The sequence below is a fragment of the Hyla sarda genome, unplaced genomic scaffold (assembly GCF_029499605.1).
Source record: "Hyla sarda isolate aHylSar1 unplaced genomic scaffold, aHylSar1.hap1 scaffold_457, whole genome shotgun sequence".
Classification (NCBI taxonomy): Eukaryota; Metazoa; Chordata; class Amphibia; order Anura; family Hylidae; genus Hyla; species Hyla sarda.
Genome location: NW_026610470.1, coordinates 61,637 through 74,961, shown reverse-complemented (window position 1 = coordinate 74,961; position 13,325 = coordinate 61,637). Strand labels below are relative to the sequence as shown.

Sequence of the window (13,325 nt, the reverse complement as noted above, 5' to 3'; positions counted from 1 at the left end):
AGGAGGAGGGGAGAGGTGACTGTAGGACAGGTGAATATATATATTGTTCTCTGTTATCAGCCATGTCAGGAGAGGAGAGGTGACTGTAGGACAGGTGAATATAATCTATTGTTCTCTGTTATCAGCCATGTCAGGAGGGGAGAGGTGACTGTAGGACAGGTGAATATATCTATTGTTCTCTGTTATCAGCCATGTCAGGAGGGGAGAGGTCACTGTAGGACAGGTGAATATATCTATTGTTCTCTGTTATCAGCCATGACAAGCTGGGATGATGACAACTCAGTGCTGCCATCTAATGGTTATCTATAGGTACACATCCTGCCCCCGTCCTGTAATGCTGCAGTACATCTTGGTGTCCACAGGGGGGCAGTGTGTGAGCGGTTCTATGTTGGGGGTGGGAGGGGTCACACATGTAGCTGAGTGGAGGAGTCACCTGCTGTATATTATGCTGATGATGGGGGTCTGGATGTGAATCTCTGCTCAGGGAAAGACTTTGAATCCTGATCTGGGAAAAACCTCCAGAAAATTCTGCAGGTCGGTCCATGTCCCCTCCTAGACCATTATACGCGTGTAATATAGTGTCCGTGTATTATTAGTTTATGGCTATATTATGTCAGTGCCCCCCCCCCCCCCCCTCCCCATCTGTGTATACTGTGTCAGTGCCCCCCCCATCTGTGTATAATGTGATAGTGCCCCCACTATCTGTGTATAATGTATTAGTGCCCCCCCCCCATCTGTGTATAATGTATTAGTGCCCCCCCCATCTGTGTAATGTATTAGTGCCCCCCCATCTGTATAATGTCAGTGCCCCCCTATCTGTGTATAATGTGATAGTGCCCCCCACTATCTGTGTATAATGTATTAGTGCCCCCCCATCTGTGTAATGTATTAGTGCCCCCCATCTGTATAATGTCAGTGCCCCCCTATCTGTGTATAATGTGATAGTGCCCCCCCACTATCTGTGTATAATGTATTAGTGCCCCCCATCTGTGTATAATGTATTAGTGCCCCCCATCTCTGTATAATATATTAGTGTCCCCCCTATCTGTGTATAATGTGTCAGTGCCCCCATCTGTGTATGTCAGTGCCCCCACTATCTGTGTATAATGTATTAGTGCCCCCCACTATCTGTGTATAATGTATTAGTGCCCCCACTATCTGTGTATAATGTATTAGTGCCCCCACTATCTGTGTATAATATATTAGTGCCCCCCTATCTGTGTATAATGTATTAGTACCCCCCTATCTGTGTATAATATTAGTGCCCCCCCCTATCTGTGTATAATGTATTAGTGCCCCCCATCTGTGTATAATATATTAGTGCCCCCCCTATCTGTGTATAATATATTAGTGTCCCCCCCTATCTGTGTATAATATATTAGTGTCCCCCCTATCCTATCTGTGTATGTCAGTGCTCCCCCTATCTGTGTATAATATATTAGTGCCCCCCATCTCTGTATAATATATTAGTGTCCCCCCTATCTGTGTATAATGTGTCAGTGCCCCCCATCTGTGTATGTCAGTGCCCCCACTATCTGTGTATAATGTATTAGTGCCCCCACTATCTGTGTATAATGTATTAGTGCCCCCACTATCTGTGTATAATGTATTAGTGCCCCCACTATCTGTGTATAATATATTAGTGCCCCCCTATCTGTGTATAATGTATTAGTGCCCCCCTATCTGTGTATAATGTATTAGTGCCCCCCTATCTGTGTATAATGTATTAGTACCCCCCTATCTGTGTATAATATTAGTGCCCCCCCCCTATCTGTGTATAATGTATTAGTGCCCCCACTATCTGTGTATAATGTATTAGTGCCCCCCACTATCTGTGTATAATGTATTAGTGCCCCCACTATCTGTGTATAATGTATTAGTGCCCCCACTATCTGTGTATAATATATTAGTGCCCCCCTATCTGTGTATAATGTATTAGTACCCCCCTATCTGTGTATAATATTAGTGCCCCCCCCTATCTGTGTATAATGTATTAGTGCCCCCCATCTGTGTATAATATATTAGTGCCCCCCCTATCTGTGTATAATATATTAGTGTCCCCCCTATCTGTGTATAATATATTAGTGTCCCCCCTATCTGTGTATGTCAGTGCTCCCCCTATCTGTGTATAATATATTAGTGCCCCCCATCTCTGTATAATGTGTCAGTGCCCCCCATCTGTGTATGTCAGTGCCCCCACTATCTGTGTATAATGTATTAGTGCCCCCCACTATCTGTGTATAATGTATTAGTGCCCCCACTATCTGTGTATAATGTATTAGTGCCCCCACTATCTGTGTATAATATATTAGTGCCCCCCTATCTGTGTATAATGTATTAGTGCCCCCCTATCTGTGTATAATGTATTAGTACCCCCCTATCTGTGTATAATATTAGTGCCCCCCCCTATCTGTGTATAATGTATTAGTGCCCCCACTATCTGTGTATAATGTATTAGTGCCCCCCACTATCTGTGTATAATGTATTAGTGCCCCCACTATCTGTGTATAATATATTAGTGCCCCCCTATCTGTGTATAATGTATTAGTACCCCCCTATCTGTGTATAATATTAGTGCCCCCCCCTATCTGTGTATAATGTATTAGTGCCCCCCATCTGTGTATAATATATTAGTGCCCCCCCTATCTGTGTATAATATATTAGTGCCCCCCCTATCTGTGTATAATATATTAGTGTCCCCCCTATCTGTGTATGTCAGTGCTCCCCCTATCTGTGTATAATATATTAGTGCCCCCCATCTCTGTATAATATATTAGTGTCCCCCCTATCTGTGTATAATGTGTCAGTGCCCCCCATCTGTGTATGTCAGTGCCCCCACTATCTGTGTATAATGTATTAGTGCCCCCCACTATCTGTGTATAATGTATTAGTGCCCCCACTATCTGTGTATAATGTATTAGTGCCCCCCTATCTGTGTATAATGTATTAGTGCCCCCCTATCTGTGTATAATGTATTAGTACCCCCCTATCTGTGTATAATATTAGTGCCCCCCCCCTATCTGTGTATAATGTATTAGTGCCCCCACTATCTGTGTATAATGTATTAGTGCCCCCACTATCTGTGTATAATATATTAGTGCCCCCCTATCTGTGTATAATGTATTAGTGCCCCCCCTATCTGTGTATAATATTAGTGCCCCCCCTATCTGTGTATAATGTATTAGTACCCCCCTATCTGTGTATAATGTATTAGTGCCCCCCCCTATCTGTGTATAATGTATTAGTGCCCCCCATCTGTGTATTATATATTAGTGCCCCCCATCTGTGTATAATATATTAGTGCCCCCCCTATCTGTGTATAATATATTAGTGTCCCCCCTATCTGTGTATAATATATTAGTGTCCCCCCTATCTGTGTATGTCAGTGCTCCCCCTATCTGTGTATAATATATTAGTGCCCCCCCTATCTGTGTATAATGTATTAGTGCCCCCCCATTTGTAGCCTTATGTAACTTTGTATTTATCCTAATGTGTTTTGTATTCGTTACAATGTGTTACCCAAATATTTTTCTGTATAATAGTGTCAGCGAGTAACATGATGAGAAGTCACTAGTACCTGCTATCTCTGGGTATAATAGTCCTGAGCGCTGCCATCTGGGAATAGTATAATGCTCTAGTACCCGCTGACTGTACATACTGTGATTATAATGCTCTAGTACCCGCTGACTGTACATACTGTGATTATAATGCTCTAGTACCCGCTGACTGTAGATACTGATTATAATGCTCTAGTACCCGCTGACTGTAGATACTGATTATAATGCTCTAGTACCCGCTGACTGTAGATACTGTGATTATAATGCTCTAGTACCCGCTGACTGTAGATACTGTGATTATAATGCTCTAGTACCCGCTGACTGTAGATACTGTGATTATAATGCTCTAGTACCCGCTGACTGTAGATACTGATTATAATGCTCTAGTACCCGCTGACTGTAGATACTGTGATTATAATGCTCTAGTACCCGCTGACTGTAGATACTGTGATTATAATGCTCTAGTACCCACTGACTGTAGATACTGTGATTATAATGCTCTAGTACCCGCTGACTGTAGATACTGTGATTATAATGCTCTAGTACCCGCTGACTGTAGATACTGTGATTATAATGCTCTAGTACCCGCTGACAGTAGATACTGTGATTATAATGCTCTAGTACCCGCTGACTGTAGATACTGTGATTATAATGCTCTAGTACCCGCTGACTGTACACACTGTGATTATAATGCTCTAGTACCCGCTGACTGTAGATACTGTGATTATAATGCTCTAGTACCCGCTGACTGTAGATACTGTGATTATAATGCTCTAGTACCTGCTGACTGTAGATACTGTGATTATAATGCTCTAGTACCCGCTGACTGTAGATACTGTGATTATAATGCTCTAGTACCCGCTGACTGTAGATACTGTGATTATAATGCTCTAGTACCTGCTGACTGTAGATACTGTGATTATAATGCTCTAGTACCCGCTGACTGTAGATACTGTGATTATAATGCTCTAGTACCTGCTGACTGTACATACTGTGATTATAATGCTCTAGTACCTGCTGACTGTAGATACTGTGATTATAATGCTCTAGTACCCGCTGACTGTAGATACTGTGATTATAATGCTCTAGTACCCGCTGACTGTAGATACTGTGATTATAATGCTCTAGTACCCGCTGACTGTAGATACTGTGATTATAATGCTCTAGTACCCGCTGACTGTAGATACTGTGATTATAATGCTCTAGTACCCGCTGACTGTAGATACTGTGATTATAATGCTCTAGTACCCGCTGACTGTAGATACTGTGATTATAATGCTCTAGTACCCGCTGACTGTAGATACTGTGATTATAATGCTCTAGTACCCGCTGACTGTAGATACTGTGATTATAATGCTCTAGTACCTGCTGACTGTAGATACTGTGATTATAATGCTCTAGTACCTGCTGACTGTAGATACTGTGATTATAATGCTCTAGTACCCGCTGACTGTAGATACTGTGATTATAATGCTCTAGTACCTGCTGACTGTAGATACTATGATTATAATGCCCTAGTACCTGCTGACTGTAGATACTATGATTATAATGCCCTAGTACCCGCTGACTGTACATACTATGATTATAATGCTCTAGTACCCACTGACTGTAGATACTGTGATTATAATGCTCTAGTACCTGCTGAATGTAGATACTGTGATTATAATGCTCTAGTACCTGCTGTCTGTACATACAGTGAGTGGCACGTGCCCCCCCCCCCCCTTAGGCTCTGCTGAGTGGCACGTGCCCCCCCCCCTTAGGCTCTGCTGATTGGCACGTGCCCCCCCCCTTAGACTCTGCTGATTGGCACGTGCCCCCCCCCTCCTTAGACTCTGCTTAGTGGCACGTGCCCCCCTCACCCCCCTTAGGCTCTGCTGAGTGGCACGTGCCCCCCCCCCCCCAAGGCTCTGCTGAGTGGCATGTGCCCCCCTAAGGCTCTGCTGAGTGGCACGTGCCCCCCCTCCTCCCCCTTAGGCTCTGCTGAGTGGCACGTGCCCCCCCTCCTCCCCCTTAGGCTCTGCTGAGTGGCACGTGCCCCCCCTCCTCCCCCTTAGGCTCTGCTGAGTGGCACGTGACCCCCCTCCCCCTTAGGCTCTGCTGAGTGGCACGTGCCCCCCACCTTCCCCCTTAGGCTCTGCTGAGTGGAACGTGCCCCCCACCCTCCCCCTTAGGCTCTGCTGAGTGGCACGTGCCCCCCACCCTCCCCCTTAGGCTCTGCTGAGTGGCACGTGCCCCCCACCCTCCCCCTTAGGCTCTGCTGAGTGGCACGTGCCCCCCACCCTCCCCCACCTTTGGCTCTGCTGAGTGGCACGTGAACCCCCCTCCCCCTTTGGCTCTGCTGAGTGGCACGTGAACCCCCCTCCCCCTTTGGCTCTGCTGAGTGGCACGTGAACCCCCCTCGCCCTAAGGCTCTGCTGAGTGGCATGTGCCCCCCTAAGGCTCTGCTGAGTGGCACGTGCCCCCCCCTCCTCCCCCTAAGGCTCTGCTGAGTGGCACGTGACCCCCCCCCCCTTAGGCTCTGCTGAGTGGCACGTGACCCCCCTCCCCCTTAGGCTCTGCTGAGTGGCACGTGCCCCCCACCCTCCCCCTTAGGCTCTACTGAGTGGCACGTGCCCCCCCACCCTCCCCCTTAGGCTCTGCTGAGTGGCACATGCCCCCCCCCTCCCCCACCTTAGGCTCTGCTGAGTGGCACATGCCCCCCCCTCCCCCACCTTAGGCTCTGCTGAGTGGCACGTGAACCCCCCTCCCCCTTTGGCTCTGCTGAGTGGCACGTGAACCCCCCTCCCCCTTTGGCTCTGCTGAGTGGCACGTGAACCCCCCTCCCCCTTTGGCTCTGCTGAGTGGCACGTGAACCCCCCTCCCCCTTTGGCTCTGCTGAGTGGCACGTGAACCCCCCTCCCCCTTTGGCTCTGCTGAGTGGCACGTGAACCCCCCTCCCCCTTTGGCTCTGCTGAGTGGCACGTGAACCCCCCTCCCCCTTTGGCTCTGCTGAGTGGCACGTGAACCCCCCTCCCCCTTTGGCTCTGCTGAGTGGCACGTGAACCCCCCTCCCCCTTTGGCTCTGCTGAGTGGCACGTGAACCCCCCTCCCCCTTTGGCTCTGCTGAGTGGCACGTGAACCCCCCTCCCCCTTTGGCTCTGCTGAGTGGCACGTGAACCCCCCTCCCCCTTTGGCTCTGCTGAGTGGCACGTGAACCCCCCTCCCCCTTTGGCTCTGCTGAGTGGCACGTGAACCCCCCTCCCCCTTTGGCTCTGCTGAGTGGCACGTGAACCCCCCTCCCCCTTTGGCTCTGCTGAGTGGCACGTGAACCCCCCCTCCCCCTTTGGCTCTGCTGAGTGGCACGTGAACCCCCCTCCCCCTTTGGCTCTGCTGAGTGGCACGTGAACCCCCCTCCCCCTTTGGCTCTGCTGAGTGGCACGTGAACCCCCCTTTGGCTCTGCTGAGTGGCACGTGAACCCCCCTCCCCCTTTGGCTCTGCTGAGTGGCACGTGAACCCCCCTCCCCCTTTGGCTCTGCTGAGTGGCACGTGAACCCCCCTCCCCCTTTGGCTCTGCTGAGTGGCACGTGAACCCCCCTCCCCCTTTGGCTCTGCTGAGTGGCACGTGAACCCCCCTCCCCCTTTGGCTCTGCTGAGTGGCACGTGAACCCCCCTCCCCCTTTGGCTCTGCTGAGTGGCACGTGAACCCCCCTCCCCCTTTGGCTCTGCTGAGTGGCACGTGAACCCCCCTCCCCCTTTGGCTCTGCTGAGTGGCACGTGAACCCCCCTCCCCCTTTGGCTCTGCTGAGTGGCACGTGAACCCCCCTCCCCCTTTGGCTCTGCTGAGTGGCACGTGAACCCCCCTCCCCCTTTGGCTCTGCTGAGTGGCACGTGAACCCCCCCCCCCCCCTTTGGCTCTGCTGAGTGGCACGTGAACCCCCCCCCCTTTGGCTCTGCTGAGTGGCACGTGAACCCCCCCCCCCCCTTTGGCTCTGCTGAGTGGCACGTGAACCCCCCCCCCCCCCTTTGGCTCTGCTGAGTGGCACGTGAACCCCCCCCCCCCCCTTTGGCTCTGCTGAGTGGCACGTGAACCCCCCCCCCCCTTTGGCTCTGCTGAGTGGCACGTGAACCCCCCCCCCCCTTTGGCTCTGCTGAGTGGCACGTGAACCCCCCCCCCCCCTTTGGCTCTGCTGAGTGGCACGTGAACCCCCCCCCTCCCCCTTTGGCTCTGCTGAGTGGCACGTGAACCCCCCTCCTCCCCCTTAGGCTCTGCTGAGTGGCACGTGAACCCCCCTCCTACCCCTTAGGCTCTGCTGAGTGGCACGTGCGCCCCCCTCCTCCCCCTTAGGCTCTGCTGAGTGGCACGTGGCCCCCCCCTCCCCCTCTATGTTAGTCTGTGTTATGGGCGCCCCTAGTGTTCAATTTTATGGTTTTCATCTGGTTTCCTTTTTTTTTACTCTAGGGAGTTAAACGTGAAGATGTCGGAGTCCGGCTCGGCCACCAAGCGCCACAATCCGGTGGACAGCATCCGGCGCAAAATCAAAACCATCGAGATGCGAGATCAGGACCCCAGCCCGCACTTACAGATCCCAAAGTACCAGTCCCGGAATTTTGACAGCCCCCAGTCCAGCACCAAGAAGAACCTGGAGGAGGTCCTGAAGAACCGAGCCATGAAGAACACCAGCAAGGACCTGGTCAGCTTCTCCAGTCCCGGGACCAGCGTCTTGTTCTCCCCCACCGCACCGGCTCCCAGTCTACAGCGGGTGGCGTCCTGCGATTCTCCGCTCGGCACTGCTCTCTACTCCACCAGCCTGGTGCCCAAGGAGCAGAACAAGAAGCTGTGGGCGACCTGCGGGACCCAAAGCTGCTCAACCCCCCTAGTGGGGCCCCGAGAATCTCCCTTCAAGTTCCAGTCCGTCCTGCCGGGGTCTGAGTACAAGAGCGTCATCCTGGAGGACAGAATCCTCTCCGTCCCCAACTTATACGACCGCAAGTCCGACCACTTCACCCTGAGATCTCCTGTGGTGAAGAGACTGTCCATGAGCGAGGGCGGAGGTACTGGGGGCAGAGCCATGAGATCAGTGATGTCATACGGGGCGGAGCCATGAGATCAGTGATGTCATACGGGGCGGAGCCATGATAGCAGTGATGTCATATGGGGCGGCGCCATGATAGCAGTGATGTCATAGGGGGCGGCGCCATGATAGCAGTGATGTCATACGGGGCGGCGCCATGATAGCAGTGATGTCATACGGGGCGGCGCCATGATAGCAGTGATGTCATATTGGGCGGCGCCATGATGGCAGTGATGTCATACGGGGCGGCGCCATGATGGCAGTGATGTCATACGGGGCGGCGCCATGATGGCAGTGATGTCATACGGGGCGGCGCCATGATGGCAGTGATGCCATACGGGGCGGCGCCATGATGGCAGTGATGCCATACGGGGCGGAGCCATGATGGCAGTGATGCCATATGGGGCGGAGCCATGATGGCAGTGATGCCATACGGGGCGGAGCCATGATAGCAGTGATGCCATACGGGGCGGAGCCATGATAGCAGTGATGCCATACGGGGCGGAGCCATGAGATAGCAGTGATGCCATACGGGGCGGAGCCATGAGATGGCAGTGATGCCATACGGGGCGGAGCCATGAGATGGCAGTGATGCCATACGGGGCGGAGCCAAGAGATGGCAGTGATGCCATGCGGGGCGGAGCCAAGAGATGGCAGTGATGCCATGCGGGGCGGAGCCAAGAGATGGCAGTGATGCCATGCGGGGCGGAGCCAAGAGATGGCAGTGATGCCATGCGGGGCGGAGCCAAGAGATGGCAGTGATGCCATGCGGGGCGGAGCCAAGAGATGGCAGTGATGCCATGCGGGGCGGAGCCAAGAGATGGCAGTGATGCCATGCGGGGCGGAGCCAAGAGATGGCAGTGATGCCATGCGGGGCGCGGAGCCAAGAGATGGCAGTGATGCCATGCGGGGCGCGGAGCCAAGAGATGGCAGTGATGCCATGCGGGGCGCGGAGCCAAGAGATGGCAGTGATGCCATGCGGGGCGCGGAGCCAAGAGATGGCAGTGATGCCATGCAGGGGGCGGAGCCAAGAGATGGCAGTGATGCCATGCAGGGGGCGGAGCCAAGAGATGGCAGTGATGCCATGCAGGGGGCGGAGCCAAGAGATGGCAGTGATGCCATGCAGGGGGCGGAGCCAAGAGATGGCAGTGATGCCATGCAGGGGGCGGAGCCAAGAGATGGCAGTGATGCCATGCAGGGGGCGGAGCCAAGAGATGGCAGTGATGCCATGCAGGGGGCGGAGCCAAGAGATGGCAGTGATGCCATGCAGGGGGCGGAGCCAAGAGATGGCAGTGATGCCATGCAGGGGGCGGAGCCAAGAGATGGCAGTGATGCCATGCAGGGGGCGGAGCCAAGAGATGGCAGTGATGCCATGCAGGGGGCGGAGCCAAGAGATGGCAGTGATGCCATGCAGGGGGCGGAGCCAAGAGATGGCAGTGATGCCATGCAGGGGGCGGAGCCAAGAGATGGCAGTGATGCCATGCAGGGGGCGGAGCCAAGAGATGGCAGTGATGCCATGCAGGGGGCGGAGCCAAGAGATGGCAGTGATGCCATGCAGGGGGCGGAGCCAAGAGATGGCAGTGATGCCATGCAGGGGGCGGAGCCAAGAGATGGCAGTGATGCCATGCGGCGGCCGGGGCTGTGATCAGTTTTATATTACTATTTTCAAAAAACTTTTTTTTTAATCTATCAACTGGCTCCAGAAAGTTAAACAGATTTATTTATTTAACCAATTTAATTTAAACAGATTTATTTAACCAATCACTGGTGACAGGAGTCGTCATGAAGACTGGAAATTAGCAAATGTCGTGCCCATTCACATGAAAGGTAGTAGAAATGAATCAGGCAACTATAGACCAGTAAGTCTGACATCAATAGTCAGGAAATTAATGGAAACCCTACTAAAAGGATAGGATTGTAATAACCCTCCGGCAGATTACAGGATATGTGATCCAGTCCTGACCTCAGAATCTGAGGGAAATGATTTAGGGGTCATCATTATATCAGAAGACTTAAAGGGATATTCCAGGAAAAAAAATAATTTTATATATCAACTGGCTCCAGAAAGTTAAACAGACTTGTATATTACTTCTATTAAAAAAATCTTAATCCTTTCAGTACTTATGAGCTTCTGAAGTTAAGGTTGTTTTTTTTTCTGTCCAAGTCCTCTCTGATGACACCTGTCTCGGGAAACGCCCAGTTTAGAAGTGTTTTGCTATGGGGATTTGCTTCTAAACTGGGCGTCTCCCGAGACAGGTGTCATCAGAGAGGATAGAAAAGAACAACCTTAACTTCAGAAGCTCATAAGTACTGAAAGGATTAAGATTTTTTAATAGAAGTAATATACAAGTCTGTTTAACTTTCTGGCACCAGTTGATATATAAAATTATTTATTTTAAGTCTTCTGATATAATGACCCCTAAATAATTTATCACATATCCTGTAATCTGCCGGAGGGTTATTACAATCCTATCCTTTTAGTAGGGTTTCCATTAATTTCCTGACTTTTGATGTCAGACTTACTGGTCTATAGTTGCCTGATTCATTTCTACTACCTTTCATGTGAATGGGCACGACATTTGCTAATTTCCAGTCTTCATGACGACTCCTGTCACCAGTGATTGGTTAAATAAATCTGGTAACGGTTTTGCTAGTTCACCGCTGAGCACTTTGGGTGTATCCCATCAGGCCCCTGTGACTTAGTCTTCACATTAGACAGCAAACATAGAACCTCTTCCTCTATAAAGACACAGGCATCAAAATATTCATTAGTCTTCCTCCCTAACTGAGGTCCTTTTCCTTTATTTATTGAAGCAGTCAGATTCCTTCCTCATTCCTTTTTTCATCTATATCTGAAGATTGTGCGGGGCTGTGATCACACGTCATTATATTATATCAGTGATGTCATACAGGGGGCGGGGCTGTGATCACATGTCATTATAATACTATTATATGATATCAGTGATGTCATACAGGGGGCGGGGCTGTGATCACACGTCATTATATTACTATTATATTATATCAGTGATGTCATACAGGGGCGGGGCTGTGATCACATGTCATTATATTATATCAGTGATGTCATACAGGGGGCGGGGCTGTGATCACATGTCATTATAATACTATATGATATCAGTGATGTCATACAGGGGGCGGGGCTGTGATCACACGTCATTATATTACTATTATATTATATCAGTGATGTCATACAGGGGCGGGGCTGTGATCACATGTCATTATATTATATCAGTGATGTCATACAGGGGGCGGGGCTGTGATCACATCATTATATTACTATTATATTATATCAGTGATGTCATACAGGGGGCGGGGCTGTGATCACGTCATTATATTATATCAGTGATGTCATACAGGGGGCGGGGCTGTGATCACATGTCATTATATTATCAGTGATGTTATACAGGGGGCGGGGCTGTGATCACGTCATTATTACTATTATATTATATCAGTGATGTCATACAGGGGCAGGGCTGTGATCACATATCATTATATTACTATTATTATATCAGTGATGTCATACAGGGGGCGGGACTGATCACATGTCATTATATTACTATTATATTATATCAGTGATGTTATACAGGGGGCGAGGCTGTGATCACATGTCATTATATTACTATTATATTATATCACTGATGTCATACAGGGGGCAGGGCTGTGATCACATGTCATTATATTACTATTACATTATATCAGTGATGTCATACAGGGGGCGGGGCTGTGATCACATGTCATTATATTATAATAGTGATGTCATATAGGGGGCGGGCTGTGATCACATGTCATTATATTACTATTAGTGTTGTCATACAGGGGGCGGGGCTGACTCAGTTCCATGTCTTCTATACTAGGTCTGAGGCGGATGATAGAGAATAAGCCGGAGCCGCCCGCTGAGGTCAGCCTGATCTGTGAGGAGGACTTGTTGGACAGCATCTTCCACGCATGTGACACGGAGCACAGAGGTGAGGAAGGGGTGATTGGGGAGGAGCGTTTATTGGGGGGCTGTAGTGTCCTGTGACGGTCTTGCTTCTTGTTGGTGACAGGTAAAGTGGCCGTGTCCAAGATAGTGGATTACCTGCGGTACACGACCAGTCGCGGCTCGGAGGACAGCGGTCTCAGCGAACTGTGTAACATGCTGGACCCCGAGAGGAGGGACATCTCCATGGACCTGGACACCTATCACGCCATCATGAGGGAGTGGGTGGACGACTGCCGCAACAATGGGTCAGTGACATTTAGGGGGTTCCCATAATTCTATCATCTGGTCAGAGGAGATTACAGGCTGTGGCCAGCAGAGGGCGACATCTTCATTTTTGTGTTATCTTCTATAGGACCGAGAACAAAACCAAGGAATCGGTCCTGGTGGCAGATGATTCCATGATGAAGCTGCGGGAGAGTATACGTGCCGGTGAGACACTGTCCGCATAATGGTGACTTCTCCGACATAAGTGCCATTATATCCTAAATAGATATAGATCAGATCCACCTTGTTATAAATGTCATCCCACCAGGTATTGCCCTGCTCCCCAGCACCACACCTGGTCATACCTGGCACTGCCCTGCTCCCCAGCACCACACCTGGTCCCACCAGACACTGCCCTGCTCCCCAGCACCACACCTGGTCCCACCAGACACTGCCCTGCTCCCCAGCACCACACCTGGTCCCACCAGACACTGCCCTGCTCCCCAGCACCA

At 50.7% G+C, this 13,325-nt stretch overlaps 1 protein-coding gene across 1 annotated transcript in view; it reads left to right on the top strand.

Moving 5' to 3' along the window:
* The first annotated feature begins 8,000 nt into the window (after positions 1-8,000).
* The window catches only part of LOC130335811 (inositol 1,4,5-triphosphate receptor associated 2-like), a 56,487-nt gene continuing 51,162 nt past the window's right edge, over positions 8,001-13,325 (top strand). The window contains exons 1-4 of the mRNA XM_056553906.1: positions 8,001-8,589; positions 12,482-12,592; positions 12,674-12,854; positions 12,962-13,038. Coding sequence (XP_056409881.1) covers positions 8,013-8,589; positions 12,482-12,592; positions 12,674-12,854; positions 12,962-13,038 — 946 coding nt within the window. The 5' untranslated portion in view covers positions 8,001-8,012. The remainder of the gene's footprint in view (positions 8,590-12,481; positions 12,593-12,673; positions 12,855-12,961; positions 13,039-13,325) is intronic.